Source organism: Callospermophilus lateralis, chromosome 19 (assembly GCF_048772815.1).
Source record: "Callospermophilus lateralis isolate mCalLat2 chromosome 19, mCalLat2.hap1, whole genome shotgun sequence".
In the NCBI taxonomy this organism is placed as follows: domain Eukaryota; kingdom Metazoa; phylum Chordata; class Mammalia; order Rodentia; family Sciuridae; genus Callospermophilus; species Callospermophilus lateralis.
Window position 1 is genome coordinate 29,823,546 of NC_135323.1, and position 16,763 is coordinate 29,840,308.

At 54.8% G+C, this 16,763-nt stretch overlaps 2 protein-coding genes across 2 annotated transcripts; both read left to right on the forward strand.

Moving 5' to 3' along the window:
- The first annotated feature begins 573 nt into the window (after positions 1-573).
- Positions 574-11,067, forward strand: Tsc22d4 (TSC22 domain family member 4). The gene is made up of 5 exons (XM_077106015.1): positions 574-1,062; positions 1,524-2,564; positions 4,788-4,948; positions 9,852-9,900; positions 10,206-11,067. Exons 2-5 carry the CDS (start codon positions 1,803-1,805, stop codon positions 10,413-10,415), a joined length of 1,182 nt encoding a protein of 393 aa, XP_076962130.1. The 5' UTR covers positions 574-1,062; positions 1,524-1,802; the 3' UTR covers positions 10,416-11,067.
- An 11-nt stretch (positions 11,068-11,078) lies between these two features.
- Spacdr (sperm acrosome developmental regulator) lies at positions 11,079-16,106 on the forward strand. Its single transcript, XM_077106016.1, has 3 exons — positions 11,079-12,146; positions 12,426-12,761; positions 15,713-16,106. Exons 1-3 carry the CDS (start codon positions 12,084-12,086, stop codon positions 15,944-15,946), a joined length of 633 nt encoding a protein of 210 aa, XP_076962131.1. The 5' UTR covers positions 11,079-12,083; the 3' UTR covers positions 15,947-16,106.
- The last annotated feature ends 657 nt before the right edge of the window (positions 16,107-16,763 follow it).

Here is a 16,763-nt window from a genome sequence, read left to right on the forward strand (position 1 = left end):
GGGTAGGTATGAACAAGAGATTGGCTGAGTTGATCATTATTGGGTACCTGGGAACTAATTATATTCTTTTCTCTGCTTTTAGACAGGTTTGAAAATTTTCTTAATCATCTATTTTAAAGGTATGGGGAGGGAATAATTGGACTCTTTTCGTGTAGTTACCAAGAAAACCAGAGACGTTATGACAGTGATAGCCAAAGCGCACCACAAGGTTGACTGGGCACTTAGGGGCACCCAGGCACCCAGGACGTGCCCCCGGTAGTTTTCTTTCAACTCTTCTTTGGCCAGTCTGCAGGCCAATGGCAGCCAGTGCCTACAAGTAAGGGAATCCCCTGCCTCCTCGCAGACTCCTCCCCTTTTTCTCCGCCCTCTCTAGCCCTTCCCTCCGAGAAAGAGCCCGGCTGGGGCCCAGCAGGTGTGGGGTTAAGGCAGCCTGTTTGGGGCCCCAGCCGCGCAGCAGCGGCAGCAACTGCAACATCGGCGGCTGTGGCAGGCCTGGCTCGGGGCCAGCTGGCGGGGAGCCCCAGGAGGGAGGAGGGAGGAGGAAGGGGAGGAAGAGGGGAAGGAGGAGGAGGAGGAGGAGGAGAGGAGCAGTGAGCAGGCCCGAGGAGGCAGGACTTCCTGGTGTGGGGGTTGTCAACAGCCCAGAAAGAGAAAGACAGAGACAGAGACCGAGAAGAGCTGAGGAACCAAGAGACGGATCCAGCGGGGCCACGCGGGAAAAGCCTTGGGAGACCCACTTGCCCGGGACCGCCGAGACCCACTGCCACCTGGAGCAGCTGGGGGCTGAGCCGCCCCCTCCCACAGCCGTCGGGAGACCCGTGGGGCTGCAGAGGCCGCGCCTGGACTCCTCCGAGGAGGCGCGGGTTCCTTCTTTTCTGGACAGCAAACTTTCCACGGAGATGCCTCGCAGGATGAGGTGCGGCCTCCGGAGAACTCTGGGCAACCCCTGATCGCTGCCTGCGTCCCCCGCATTGACTGGGCACAGGCGGCCCCAGGAAAAGGACAGCCCGACATCTTAGTCGCTGAGACCCCTGGCTCAGCTCGGTGACTGAGACCCGAGAGGTAGGTCTAGGGGCTGGGCGGGGCGCTTGGGGTGGCGGGCAGGGCCTGTCCCAGGGATATGGGAGCCGAGGTGGGGGTCCTGGAGGCCCAGGAGAGGTCTCCAGGTGGCCTGGCCAGGCGAGGAGTCACTTCAACCCGGTTCACCCAGGTCCGGGAGTCCCGTGCTTTCCGGACAATTCAGTCCGGTGAGTTTGAATCCCTGGCAAGAAATGCTCAACTTTGGGTCTCATCTGCCTCTTCCTGCTCTGCATGCCCTCTAGGTCCTGTCCCCTCTATTCTGGTGTCTGTCATCTCTGCCTGTCTCTTTGTCTCTGGGTCTCTGGCGGTTTCCCCTTCCTCCCCCATTCTGCTCCCCAGAGAGGAAGCCCCGGAGGTGGCCTGCCCACTGCTTTTTCTCTTCTCTCTCTCTCTCTCTCTCTCTCTCTCTCTCTCTCTGACACACTCTCTCTCTCTTTTTCCAGTTTGCAAACTCAGCTCTGGAGTTCAGCAGCGACAGCAGCAGGAAAAACCTGCCCCTGCCCCTGCCCCTGCCCCCCCCTCCCGCCACCTCTCCTCCCCTGTTCTCCCGTCCCCAACCAGGCACCCCCAGTTCTTTCAAGGCTCTCTTACCATGTCGGACCCAGACGTCCCTAGGGGCCCTGATGCCCCCGCCATGTGGCCCCCCTGTTCCAGGGGTGCCTGAGCCCCTTCTAGGAGCACAGCCCCTCCCCCACCCCTACTCGTTCTGAGCTCCAGGGACCATGAGTGGGGGCAAGAAGAAGAGCAGTTTCCAAATCACCAGCGTCACCACGGACTACGAGGGCCCAGGGAGCCCAGGGGCTTCAGATTCCCCTGCTCCGACGGCCCCCACCGGGCCCCCACCACGCCTTCCCAACGGGGAGCCCAACCCTGATCCAGGGGGCAGGAGCACCCCCCGGAATGGCTCCCCACCACCCGGGGCCCCTGCCTCCCGTTTCCGGGTGGTGAAGCTGCCCCACGGCCTGGGAGAGCCTTATCGCCGAGGTCGTTGGACGTGTGTGGATGTTTACGAGAGAGACCTGGAGCCCCCGAGCTTCAGCCGCCTCTTGGAGGGAATTCGAGGGGCCTCGGGGGGCACTGGGGGCAGATCTTTGGATTCCAGGTTGGAGCTGGCCAGCTTGGGCCTGGGTGCCCCCATGCCACAGTCAGGCCTGTCTCAGGGCCCCACCTCCTGGCTCCGCCCACCCCCCACCTCCCCTGGACCTCAAGCCCGCTCCTTCACTGGGGGACTGGGCCAGCTGGCGGTTCCCGGCAAGGCCAAGGCGGAGTCACCCCTCCTATCAGCCTCCCCACCCCAGCAGCGCCCCCCAGAGCCTGGGACGGGGGATAGCACGGGCACATCTCTGGCTGCCACACCCCTGCCCTCCCTGAGGGTGGAGGTAGAGGCTGGGGGGTCCGCAGCTGGGACCCCTCCACTGTCCCGGAGAAGAGATGGAGCCCAACGGCTGAGGATGGAGTTGGTTCCTCCAGAGGAGACAGGGCAGGTAAGCATTGTATTCCAGGTTGAGGGAAACACCCATGGGGCTGTGCTTAGTTCTGGGCCTAGTAGGCCTAACTCCCATCCTGAGCCTCCTTGCCTCTCCTCCATCCTGTCCTCCCCAGCTCCACTGTCACAGCTGTCAGGTAGGTCAGAGCGCTCCTTTTTTTTCTCCCTGTCATCACACTTTGTAGTCCTTCCCTCCTTTATATTATCTTCCAGGCTCCTTCTCTTCTGCATTCTACACCTTCTTTGTCTCTCCTTGGTCTTTAAGTTGTTGCCTTGGCCCTTGATTGTTTCCATAAAGCCTGTTGGAGGCTCACTTCAGCCTTCACCATTTGCTTTGGTCTCTACCCCCTGGCTCTAGGTGATGAGGATGGAAGCCCCACCTGGGTGCTTGGCTGGGCCTCTGAGGGAGGAGCTGCCAGGGTTTGGGGTGGCCATAAAATGTAGGCATTCCATTGTGAGTCTTTCCATTGCAGCCCTGTGTTGGACAAGGGGGTCTTCATTCTTCCCACCAGCCTCCCAGCCCAGCCCAATCTCTCGCTTTGCAGCAAGCCATGTTTTTCCTGAGAAACCAAGGATTTGGGTGGGGGGCACTTTTTATAGGAATGGGGGGGATGGGGTGCTGGTTGGTTGTCTTTTTCCACCCTGGTCATCTTTCTGAGTCCCGTGCACCTGGGCCTCTCCAGGATTGACAGTTGGAGGTGACTTCACCACAGTGGAGTGGGAGAATATTGGGAAGCAGGAGGGAAGGAGTTAAATTCTCTACTTCTTTCTGCTTCCTGTCTCCAAAAGAGGAACAAGTCTGGGCTAGGGGCAGGATGCCTGGGTCCCTGGGGTAGGGGGTGGGCTGCCAGGGATATGAGGGTTGGATGCTTCTGCCCTGGAGGAAAAAATAACACCTTGGGCTGCTGGAGGAAGGGCAGGGAGTTCGAGGATGAGGGCTCTTTCCCCTTCCTGGCCTTGGGCACAAACCACAGTGTAAAAATATCCCCAGCCTGGATGTCTGGGCCCTGTCAGGACCAGTCAGGACCGGCTCCCCCCACCCCTCGTGGCCTCCAACTCCCTTTCATGACCTCTGCACTTACCCCCCCACCTCTTTCTGAAGCTCTTCCATTCAGTTCCTACCCCAGGAGAGATGTTGTAGTTCTCTAGTCCCTGACCCCAGACTCTTCTAGAGCAAGCCCCCTCTGCTCACCAATCTTAAGTCTGCTTGAGCTGCTCTGGGTTCTGCAGACCCTGCTCCTCTTCCCTCAGTGTCAGTGACCCCCTTCCTTCCGCCCTGCCACATCCTGATCGTTTCCTGTGTGCATACAACTGTGTCGCTATTTCCCTGCCCCAAAGTCTGGCTCCCTTTTAGTGTCCCATGTCTCTTCCCCCTCCATGCCTCCAGCAGAGGCCGGGGGAAGGTGAAGGAAGGTCAGGGGCACCACCTGGGCCCCCCTTTGCTCTGTCCCTCTAACCACCCTGGACTCTCTGTTCTTGGCTTTTCCGAGAAGCTAGGGCCTCCCAGGGCCTCACAGAGGCGTCTTGTCTTGTTCCTGTTGCCCCCGCCCTCTTGCAGCCACCCCCAGCGCCTGTTGGGCTGTGTGGTCCCCGCCCAGGCTCCTCCTTCCCCCACCTCCACAACGCCCCCCAACCCCAAAGCAGGGCAGAGAGCAGTTGTTGAACTTCACCTGAAGCCTGAGAAGTTTAAGAGGAGAAGCTGGAGTCAGGGTAGGGGGTGGGGGGTGGAGGAGCAGTTTCTGAGGATTTATTCATTCTACAAATAGTTACAGAACAAACTTACCTTCTAGTAGGGGAGACACAATAAATACTTTAATTTCAGATAATATTAGGCGCTATAAAAAAGTGACACAGTTTACTAGACTTGTGAACGGTGGGGAAATGCCTCTAAGGAAGTGACATTTGAGTGGCTTTAAGAAGGTCAATGATATATTGCAGTTATTCTGAGTAGTTTCTAATTAGAGGTCCTGAGGGCAAGAAGTTCCCAAATGCAAACCAGAGCCCCTCTCTGATACCCCAGAAGTCACACTCCCCAGTCCTGAGGTGATGCTGTTTTTCCTTGCTTCTGTAACCCCAAGGCCTTCAGTCAGGGCTGAAGGAGGGAAGGGCTGCTGGGGACAGGAGTCCTGGCTCCTTAGGAAGGAGTGGGGGAGGTGGGGAGGAAAGAGGACCACTAGGCCAATTTCTCTCTCAAAGTGATGGTTCCCACCTCTGCTTCTAGGTGCCCCCATTTGACTCCCGCCCCAGCTCCCCGGCCCTCTACTTTGAAGCCAGTCTGGTTCACAAGTCTCCAGACCCCTTTGGAGCAGCAGCAGCCCAGAGCCTCAGCCTGGCCCGTTCCATGTTGGCCATCAGTGGTCACTTGGACAGCGATGACGATAGGTAGGTGGGCTCCATGTGGTGGAACTTCAGTTTTAGGCACTGAGGGCAGCTGTATGATGCTGCTGGCCTTTGTCAGTCCTGGGAGGTGAATTTGGAGAACAGAGAGAGCTGGCCTGGGCATAACCACTGAGCAAAGTTGATCTGGGATCCACTCCCTCCCAGTGGAAAGAGCTGGGTGGGACTCCCTGACTTAGGACTGTCACATCAGGGACTTTTTTAGAGTTTGAAGGGAGTCATTGTTGTCAAATTCCAGAACTCTTGCAGATTTACAGAACATCTGGTCAACCCTAGGAACCCGCTGGCAAGAACACTAGAGATGAGAATAGGGAATCAGTCTCCTCCCAGCTCCGTCTATCTCTGCCTCTACCAGCAAGGGCAGTAGTATACTTTTGGATCCTCACGGATTATCCTGGGACTTCCTCATCCAGACTCCCTTAGGGTCCTGAGACTTTGAGTACCTGGAAAGCATTGCTCTAAAATTCTGTTCCCTGAAGGGATGTGGTCAGAAGACAAGAGCTAGGAACACCACAGAGGCCGAGCCCTTCCATGGCACAGCTGCCTGGTAGCAAGGATGGCCCAAGACGGCAGGACTTTTTGGCTTTGCCCTTTAGGATAGAATGCACTGTTCGGTGGCAGAGTGGGCAGGACTTCCGGTTTTGAGGGCCAGGTTTCAACATTCACAGGAATGTCAGCCAGCTGAAAAGGGAGGAACAAAATCCTGAGTCGGATGGCTAGGGTACTGGTTTCTGGCTGTGGACTGATAGGAACCCAGGAGAAGGGCTAGGGAGTTACTACTTTTATTGGAGGGAGGAGTGGGACTTCCTGTTGGAGGCCCTGAGGGGAGGGACTTCCTGTTTGGAAGGAAATAAGGGGTGGGACTTAACTAGTGGGTGAGTGGGTGCTGGAGGGACCCATTCCAGATGGAGTTGCATCTTCCTATTTTCTCCTAAGATAGCGCCACCACCTGGAATCAGACTGAGACCCACAAAAAAACAGGGCCAGTGGCACTGGGCAGACTGGGGGCCCAAAGAAGAGGACTGGGGCAGCCAACAGCCCCTGGGATGAAGGCTGAGGGGCTGGTTCCAGGCAGGGCAGGACAGGGCAGAGTGGCTTCTGTACTCACTCCCAGCTGGCTCCCAGGAATGTGTGAGGTGTGAGGTCGGACAGGGCCCAGAGAGTCACCTGCCCCCATTGCTGCTATTCTTAGCGCTTCCCACCCTCTCCCCCTCCCATTTGGGAGGTTCCCTGGCAAAAGAGCTCCCTGTCCCTCCTCCACCCCTGTTGATTTCATAGCTCAGCCTCTGGCTTTCTCTGCCTTAGAGAGTTTTGCCTTCAGAAGCCTTCTCAGCTCTATTCTTTTGACTTGTCCCCTCCCTCTCTCCCTCTGTCCCACCCCCTCTGCACACCCTAGTCTGACCGGTCCAGCTCCCAGCCTCCACTCTACCCTGCCTGGCTCCAAGGCTCTGGGGCTCTGGCCCAGCCCAGCCCCTTGGACCCCACCCTGCTAGACCAGCGGGTTTGAATTGAGCTATCCCCTGCCTCCTAGGAATGGGGTCTGTAGACCCCATGTCACTTGTCTGGTGTTCTTGGAACTGGCGGGAAACTAGGGTCCAAATGGCATGGGACCTCCCTTTTGAGAGGGAAAGTGGGCTGGGGTGTTAGGTGTCTGGATCCTGGACACTGTCTTTTTAGTCCTCAAAATCTGGGGTGGGAGAACAGAGGGTGCCTGATGGATTCAGACTGTCTACAGGCTCCTGGGTTGAAGATCCTCTGTGTCCCCCACAGGGCCTAGCAGATGGGAGCTTCTTGGTTAAGGTGTGACAGTAGATGGCCAATCTGGAGGATCCAGGCATTGAGGGATTGTATCCTAGGGACTTGGGAATAAAAAGTACATTTCTCTGCCTAGTGCTGTCCTTTGGGTCTGGTACTGTCTTTTATCTTTTGTGACCCTAAAAGCAATCCCATGATCTCCACCTCTCAGCTTCCAGATGGACACTGAGATGCAGGAGAGTTTTAGATACTTGCCCAAGGTCACTGAGCCAGTGTGTGACTGGACTGCAGTGGGGGTCTGAATACCTTCAGCCATGCTCTCCCCTCTCTGCTACAGGAGGTGGCAACCGTCTCTAGGATGTCCTCTCTTAGGACAGATGCAGGGACAGCTCACCCAATTGGGTCAAGAAGCCAGCCCCCTCCCCCTCCCTGGGTTGGCTCCACCCCCAAAGACATCACAGATCCGGGAGGGAGTGTAGACAAGGCAGCCGGATGCCACTTTCTTGGCTTTAGGCCCAGACCCTGGGGGCTCCTAGAAGACATCAGGGAGCAGGGCTGATCCCTGTTCCTGGAATCCAAACCTCTTCACCTCTCCCAGATGCCCTATATCTTCATCTGATTCTCATGTTGAAACTGTTTTATTTGACCTTCAAAGGGGAAGACCAGCTTCTAGGACTGTCCTCACCTCAGGACCCAAGAGTCCTGTGCCGCTGGAGTCCCCAGTTATGCGTGTTATGCATGTCACAACTCCACGGGGTGCCGCAAAATTAGAAGTCACAGTCCACATTTGAAGTCGTGAGAATGTTCTGGAAGATGCAATAAGTGTCTTGAGGAAGGTTTTTTGTTGTTGTTGTTTTGATTCACACCAAGTTGCTTTGGGGCCTGTGGTGAGGGCCAGTCCTATGTGGCCAGCCCCAACTTCCTGCTCCTGACCTGGCCTAGGAATACTAACTAGCATAGGGTCCCCTCACTCAAGGGTTCTCAGAGGATGGGCTTGGGTTGTCAGAATTCTGGTCCCTTGAAGTGTTAATGTTAGAATGTCACAGGGGAAGTCCTGTCAAAAACTCAGCAGCGCTAGAGGAACAGGAGATAGTCATCTATCAGCCAACAAATGTTTATTGTTGTATTAGGCCTTGATTTCTGGTGAGAATGATTGACTTCCTTGGCATCTTTGCCTGAGTGTCTGCCAGGCCCTGCTGGTGCTCCTATTTCTGTGTATCTGTCCCTCTCTGGTATCTGTCTGTATGTGCTGGGGAGGGGAGGATATTGGGTTTTCTGGAAAACTGCTTTGATACCGATTGGCCCACCCTTCCCTACTGTCCTTACTGTGCCCTGGAGGCCCAGGTGTCCTTACTCACTACTTGTTCTGCTTTCCTGGGCCTGGTCACCCCCTTGGTGACTACCTGTCAGTGCCTTCTGCACCCAGAGCTTGGAAAGGAAATGGAAAATTCCCAGCTCTCTCAAGCTCCCTTCCTGGCAGCAGGTTCTCAGGCCAGGGTCACCTTGGATTGAGTGCTGATCCCCCCACAGGGAAGCAATTTGGAGCTGACAGCCAGAAGGGAGGGCCTATGGGGAGCAGCAGCACATGGGATACAATGTAGTGGGGCCCTGACTCTGAGAGGCTCAGTGGGGGGATTGGGGGGACAGGACTGGTGATTCTTCAAAAGGGGACAGGGGCCAAGGTGGAAGCTGGTTAGTGTGGGTTGTGAACTATAGGCTGAGGCAGGGGCCTGGGGCCTGGGTGGTGGAAGAGGGAGCCCTGGAGGATGGGGCAGGGATCAAAGTCCTATGCAAGCCCTGGACCACCAGAGGGTTTGAAGGAGATCTATAGATTCTGGGATTAAGAGCCATTGCCCCTGGGGCCAGTCAGGAGCCAGTCCCAAGGGACCTTTGGGCCAGGCTTGAGTCTCCCTCTGGTGGCCCTTTAGAAAACTGCAGCCAGGACTGCCCCTGGCTCCCTGTCCTGTTCTTCCTAGCTCTGTTCAAAGGCTCTGCTCAAAAGTTCCAACACAAACCTTACCTTCCTACCTCTCCTCAAGGTCTGCCTCCTTCCAAGAAGACCCCAGACCCAGGTCCAGATCCTTAGGCTGTATTTGATTTACAGCGGTCAGATCTAGGTTTCCATTGTCATAGTAACCATTCCCATTCCTCTTCTTCACTATGGATGCTGGAGACCCTCTGGCCCAGGTTCTCAGGGTCACCTGTGATGCCGGCTCTGTGTTTGTGGGGGAGCACACAAGTATATCAGAGTCTCCCGCCACCCTTCTCTCCTTTTCTTAAGGCCTCGAGGGAGGCCAGTCATAGCCCAGAGTGGGCAGGAAGGCCTCAGGTGGGGAGATGATTCCTAGGGCCATCTCACCTTCCCACCCCTCCTCAACCCAGGCATCTCGCCCTTCAGCCCCTCCCCCGATCCAGGCCACCAGCTGACTTCCCTCCACGGCCCCCTCCCCTCCGCTCTGGGATGGGCGCCAGGGTGAGAAGGGGACACTGGCACTGATCGTGTCTGGGAATTCCCGCCCACTGTGGAGCTGTGGGAGGGGGGTCCCCGTGTCCCTGAGGAGCCAATAGCAGCCGGTCCTTGCCCTAGGGGGCGGTGTAGTATATCTTTCAGGACAGCACCCCCTAGGCCCCGTCTCCTCTCTGCCTGCCTGGCACCAGCCAGACCCCGCTCTGCCGGGGGGCTCTGAGCCCCCCGAGCATTCCTTCAATACAACCTTCTCCTTTTGGGGGACCCTGAGGATTCTCTCCCCTCAGGGATGGCCCAGCCAGGGGTCTCTGTCAAATCCCTGGTGTCCTCTTTTGAGACCAGAGTAGTGGGGATGGCTCCGGGGCCACCCCGAAAAAGGGGCTGTGCTTCCTCCCCTAGTTCCCCACGGGGAGCATCCCCAATCCGAGGGGCACCTGCACCCCCACCCCACCGAGGCCTGGGGGGCCCTGGGCAGCGGCCCTCACCCCGCCGGGGAATGGACAAAACCCTGCTCCCCCTGATTCTCTACTGTCACAGGTACAGGAGGGCTATGGGCTGTCACCAGGGAGCTAGGGAGGAGGCCAGAGCCTGTCGCGAGGAAGGCAGTGGCTAGGCTGTGCAGATGCCTGGCCCCTCCTTACCTTTCACCTCCCTGTGTCTCTCCAGCGGCTCCGGAAGCCTGGTTGGCATTGACAACAAGATCGAACAAGCCATGGTAAGAGAAGACATCTTGGTGCCAGGAGTCCCTGGCTCCCTTTAGCAGTCCCTTCGCCCACCCCTACTCTCCCTGTTACCAACACCAGCCCCCAGCCCTGTTCTTGTCTGTGAGCTCTGCCCCCCTGCCCTTGCCCCTGCCCGTAGCCTTGCCCCCTACCCTCTGCCTCATGCCCTTCCTTCCCCGGAGCCCCTCCTCCTTTGGCACAGGGGAGTGTCTCAGCCATACACCCTCAGGCACTGGGCGCGGGATTCCGATGGGGTGGTCTGGCGGTCCTGACTCTTTGCCTGTCCCTGGACCCCCAGGACTTGGTAAAGTCCCACCTCATGTTTGCGGTCCGGGAGGAGGTGGAGGTGCTGAAGGAGCAGATCCGAGACCTGGCAGAGCGGAACGCCGCGCTGGAGCAGGAGAACGGACTGCTGCGTGCCCTGGCCAGCCCAGAGCAGCTGGCACAGCTGCCCTCCTCGGGGCTCCCACGGCTTGGACCCCCTGCGCCCAACGGGCCCTCCGTCTGAGCCTCCCTTCCCTCACAATGTGCCTTTGGGGGCTGCCATGGTCGCCAGGCTTTGCGCCAGCAGCCTGCCCCCTCTTCCTATGCAGCTTTAATGCCCCCTGACCCCCAGGGATGGGATTTTAAGGCTCAGTACTGGCCTGTTCCCCCCCTGCCCCCGTCCCCGCCTTGATCCTCAGGCCTCGATGGAGGGGGGAGGGCTCAGGATGGGGTGCTAGATGGGGCCCCCTCCATGAGAGATCCCAGCCCCCTCCCTCCCTGGGTGTCAGTGTTCTGGGTTCCCCAGCAGTAGATGGCTTGGGGGAGTCGGAGGCTCCCTGGCAACAATCCCCCCCACACTTTGTTCCCCTCAAAGTGCTCCCTCTCCACTGCCCAGGGGAGGGCATATGGACAGTGTCTGGAAGTTTTGGGTTTCAGGTTGTTATTAAAATAATAATTATAATTAAAAAATCTGAAGAAACTTGAATTTGGAGGTTGACATGGCGTTGCTTGTGTCCAGACCTGTGTGGAGGCCTGCTCCCACAGCCTGAGCTCCCCTGGAGATCCTGTCAGGCTGGGGAGGTGTCTCGTGGCCAAGGCAGAATGGTAGACAGAGGCACAGGAAATGGGAGTCAGTGGTTCGGGTCCTGGGAAGGGGGCAGGCAGAGGAGTGGGGTGGGGGGCGGCGTCTGCCCACGTGCTGTGGTGGGAGAGAAACAATGAGGCCTTTGGTGTTTGTTCAGGATCCACCCCCAGCTTCCCAGCGTGTCCCCTCTGCGGGCTGGATCCGGGTGGCTGCTTGGGGGTGGAGCGGGGGGCCCTGAATGGGCCCCTTGTCTCAAGGCTGGGTGTGGGCCAGGCTCCCCGGGCACACAGTGCCCTCACCAGGCCTGGCTGGCCGCCGTGGCTTCCACCCCCAGCTGGCTGAGGACAGGCCCTGTGGGTGAGCAGGCCCCTCCCTGGCAGCCTGGGCTTGGGTCCCGGGCAGAAAGCCGCAGCCAGCCAGAAAGACCCCATCTAGTGGGGGAGCAGGGAGAAGCAGCAGTCGCAGCTTGAGGGGAACCCTGAGAGGAGCCACAGGAGACCCTGACCCGAGGGGAGAGGTGTGGAGAAGCCAGTCCTCCAGGGCCCACCTGGGTTGGGCCCCTTGCCTTCTAGCTCCTTAGATTTACAGTCTCAGACAAATTCTCCAGATTTTCTGAATCTCGGATTTCTCATGGGTATACAGTGGTGCTGACAGTCACATCAATCTTGAAGGGCTGTTTTGAGGATCACATGGCACAGTACATGGAAAACGCCTAGCACATACCAGACACTCAGTCAATGTCACTTTCCTTTCCCTGGATCGGTGGCAAGAAGAGTCGAGGCTATAAGTAATGAGCTCCGTGGGTCCTGGAAGGGCCTCGGGGGTTGGGACCAGGGCCAGGTGGCTCTCACAATGGACTAGAACTCTCTGTCACCCTAGGTTCTTCTGCACTTTGACTCCTCTCCCTGTCCCAGGGAGGGGAGGAAGGACCTGGGATGAGTTGCTGAAGAGATCTTTGCCCCTAGATTTCCTATTCCTTCCTTCCCTGCTGTGCTTGAGACTCTTCAGCTCCTACAAGACCCTTGTGGTGTGTCATCCAGTGCCCAAAAGCCTGTCCCTCTCCCCGTCCCACATGTTGGCCCTGTCCCTACTTGGGGTTCTGGAACGATGGCTGTGATCATGAGGTTCATCTTTTGGATCAGACGAGTTTGGCAAAGAATGACCTGTTGGGTGAGTTTCACATCCTGCCTGGTCCTCCTGGTGCTGGGCTGAGAGTCCTGGTCATTTCTAGATGCTAGTGCCCCACCACCACCACGTGGCCTCTATCTTTTGTGGCCAAACTAAATATATGGGAGGCGGCCAGGGCTTAGAGATCCAGGGAGGGGCTTGAGGGGAAGAAGGCAGGGCTGGGGGGTTATACCCCTCCCTGGGTGTTTTTCTTCCTTTGACTGCTGCTCCTGCCGCTCCCCCCGACCCCGTCTCCTGCCTCTCACGGGTCTTCTTTCTCAGGTTCTTCAGTGGAGACGCAGAGCTAAGCTAATCATCTTGGAACCCACTGACTCCAAGAAACAAGAAATCAAGGGGGTGGAGGAGACTACGGAGTTGGACACTGTCAAGTTGATCGAACCCCCCAAAGAGGCTAAGGTCACCACTCTGGAAGAGCACCCTGAGGTGGCTGAGGCCTACGTGCTGGCGAAAACCATGGACGAAACCGTGGACGAGACTGAGCTGGAGCTGGGTCCTGAGCCTCGCTCCCTGCTACGACTGCCCCAGACAGCTGTCCAGTCGGTCTCCACACTCATGTTATCCGCCCTGCAGAGTGGCTGGCAGATGTGCAGGTGGAAGGTTAGCATTTCTTCACCATCCCCAACCCCCAGGGACCTTTTCTTCCCTCCGTACACTTGTTCAACATTTCTTGTGCCTCCTCTGTGGCCAGGCATGGAGGATACGAAAGTGGGTAAGATTTACCCAGACCTGGGATGGGACCATAGAAAAGATCATGAACATTGATTTGTTCTGTATCCTGAGGGGTATGTCATAGGAAGTGGGGAGGAACTGTGGGTACCCAGACCCAGAGAATCAAGGAAGGCCTTCCTGCAGAAGAGACAGCGAGGCTGAGACCTGAAAGAGTTCACTTGCCTTGGGATGTGTTGTCAGGACAAAGTGGAAGGGAAGGGAGGGGTATTCTGTGAAGAGAGGATAGCAGGTGTGTGTGCCATGGTAGTTTGAGGTGCGTGGAGCAATCTTGGCTGAAGGGCTAGTTTGTACAAGGCAGAGGTTGACCAAGTTGTGGAATTTGTACTTAACCCTAAGAGCAATGGAAGCCCTTGAAGACATTTGAACAGGGAAGCAACATGATCAGGTTTTGATTTAAAAAACTCCCCTGCACTCACACATGGCTTCTGGGACTAGAAAATGGTGCAGCCAATCTAGAAAAGAACAGTAACGTTTCTTGTAAACCTAAATACACAATTAACATATGACCCAGCAGTTGAACTCCTGGACATTTATCCCAGATAAACGCAATTTCATATTCCCACAATGTCCATATATGACTGTTCACACTTTATCTGTAATAGCCCAAATCAACCCAAATGTCCTTCAATGGATGAATGGTTGAACTGTGATATATACATACCTGTATATTACTCTGTTTTTCTGTTGCTATAATAAAATACCTGAGTTGGAATACTTTATAAAGAAAAGAGGTTTGTTTAGCTACAACTTTGGAGGCTAAAAGTCCAGATCAGGTGGTACTGTGTGTTCAGCTTCTGGTGAGGGTTTCAAGGCAGATGGCATCACAATGGCAGAAGTATGTGTGGAAGAGAACACATTGCCAAGATAGGAAGCCAGAAGAACTCAGGGATCAGGATCACTCTTAAGAACTGCCTTAATCCTGTCTGGGGGCATATTCCCAATGCCTTAAATCATCTTCCTTTAGGTCTTATCTCCTAAAGGTCCCATGAGCTCCCAACATCACCCTAACTGGGATTCAAGCTTCCAGCATATGAACCCTTGAGGGTACATGCTCAAAACAAGTCCAAACTATAGCATCCTGAAATACTACTCAACCATACAAAGGACAAACTGTTGATGTATACAACATTAATTCATGATGAATGATGAATTGGATGAATCTCAAAGGAAATTCTCTGAATGAAAACAATCAACCCCAAAAGGTTCTTTACTATTGTATGATAAACCATTATTTTTTATTTTTTATTAATATTTTGGTACTAAGGATTGAGCCTAGGGGCACTTTACTGCTGAACTACACCCACAGTTCTTTTTTTTCCCCATTTATTTTTTATTTTGAGACAGGGTCTCGCTAAGTTGCTGAGGGTCTTACTAAGTGGCAGAGGCTGGCCTCGAACTTGCGATCCTCCTGCCTTAGCCTCCCAAGTCGCTGGGATTACAGGTGTGTGCCACCATGCCTGGATAATACCATTTTTGAAGTAACAAAATTGTAGAAATGAAAAATCATATAGTGGTTTAATGTTTGTTAGGGGTTATTGTGGGGTGCTTATAAAAGGGCAACAGGAGAATCCTTGTGATGATAGCTGATCAGGATCTTGATTGTGGTTGTTTGGATACACACACCTATACCTGTAACAAAATTTTGTAGAATTAAACATGTACAAGCATATGCGCTCTCACACACACACATGAATACTATAAAGCTAAATAAAGTGAGTGGCTTGTATCAATGTCAATTTCCTGACTTTGATATTGCAAGATTTCCCTACGTAGAAAAACTGGGTAAAGGATACGCAGGATTATATTTATTTCTTAAAATTCATGTCAATCTATAATTGCCTCTAAATACAAAGTTTAATTTAATTTAATATAATACCTATTTATTTATTTGCTTATTTTTGGTACCAGGGATTAAACTCAGGGTGCTTAACCACTGAGCCACATCCGCAGCCCTTTTTTATATTTTATTCTGAGACAAGGTCTTGCTAAGTTGCTTAGGGCCTGGCTTAGTTGCTGAGACTGGCCCTTTGGACTTGCGATCCTCTTGCCTCAGCCTCTGGAGTCACTGGGTTTACAGGCATGCACAACTTCACCCAGCTAAAAAGTTTAATTTTAAAAAAGGAAAAACGTCAAGGTCACTACCAAATCCACTAATTTTGGCCTTGAATCAAGTATGACTGCGTTAATAATCATTTTAATAGTTCACCTGGCTGAAGGGGAGAATAGTCAGAGAGGACCAGATGCCCTGGAGGCTGGCACCATCCAGTCCAGAGAGAAGGATGTTCTGGACTCAAGAGAGGGGCATTGGGTCAACAGGTTAATGCATCTGAGCGATATTTAGGTGGTAGGGTTGTTGGGCCAGGTTGGTTGGGTGGAGGTCACAGCGAGAGGGAGAGACAGAGGGAGGGGATTAGAGGTGCTGAAGGTGTCCTGGAGGCAGTGGGACACAGAGGCACAGAGTTCTGGAGTGAGCTCTGGGCTGGAGAGAGAGAGTCAAGGTGTCATTCATTCTGTCCTTCATTTTAACACCCTCTCCATGAAACCCTGAACGGGGGACTCAAAGGTAGGTCCGAACTGGTAGCTGTTTTTCTGGGAGTTGCAGTCTAGTGGAGAAAACAGAAGAGTTCACGGGGCACACTCAAGGTTAGAGGGAATGAAAACCTAATGCAAGCTAAGAAGGCTTCCTGGAAGGGGCGCCGTCTGAGCCAGCCAGATAGGAGAGATGGGTTATCTCAGACCTTTGCTGTGTGTCTGCACACCAGGGATTGAACCCAGGGTGCTTTCTCCCAAGACACGTGGGCTTCTTCTTTCTTTTACAGTCATCTGTGAGTTCGACCTCAGTGACCTCCCAGCTAAGGAGACAGTCCCCCCTGGGGACCCCAGAGGCTGAGATGCTGCGGGAAGTGTACCTGGTGCTCTGGGCCATTCGGAAACAACTGCGGCAGCTGGCCCTCAGGCAGGAGAGTCGCAGCCGGCATCACATCAGGACCCACAGTTCTTCCCAGCTTGAATCAGTGCAGGGCCTAAAGCAGGATGCCCGAAGTCCCCTCTAGGGAGAACCTCAGAACCTCAGAAAGCCCCCACCTTTCTCTTGGGTAAGGTTGATAGGAGGGATCAGGGCAGCAGGCCAGAAGTTATGGATGAGGAGGTGTTTCCATACTGTCACCTCTCATCTCAAAAGGGAGCCCAAGGCCAGGCCTAGGGCCCCACATATTCCCCTTTATTGTGTTTATTCAATTTGTAAAAAAAAAATAATAACAAAATATTGAGAAATAAATATCAAATGTTTCTGAGTATATGTAGAGTTTGCTTGTGAATAGAAGAGGTAATAATAAGGGGGGCTTGGGTGGGCTAGGAAAAAGGGGCACCTGAGCTGAGGGCCCAGATGTGTATGGGAGGAAGCCCTGGATCTGTTTGTAGAGAGCAGGGGTCCCAGCTCTGGACCCCCATATCCTTCTAAGGGCTGGATTGCCCTTGGCAACTTTGCCTGGCCGGTCAGAATAGCAATGATGGCCATTCATGGAGGACCTGCTAAGCACCCTAGCCATCCCTCAAGGTCTTCAGGGTGGGTTATGAGACTTGTCTGTGGACTTGAGCTTGGAGACTTGTGATTCTGAATATGCACACTGGGGCTGTGGGAGACTCATCTGCTGGGTAAAAAAACTTTGGTCCGGCTTCCTGTGCTCTGCCAAGAGCTGAGTGCTACCTTTCCAAGGTCCTTGGAGGCCACATAGACTCTGGGAAGGGACCCCACCCACTTGAGAGGTCTGGGCTGGGGAGACCAGGTGGGTGCTATGGCTGACCAGGGGGGAGGATGTGTCCAACCGAGCAATGCAGGACCGACAGCCCTGAGAGAGGTCATGGAGATTT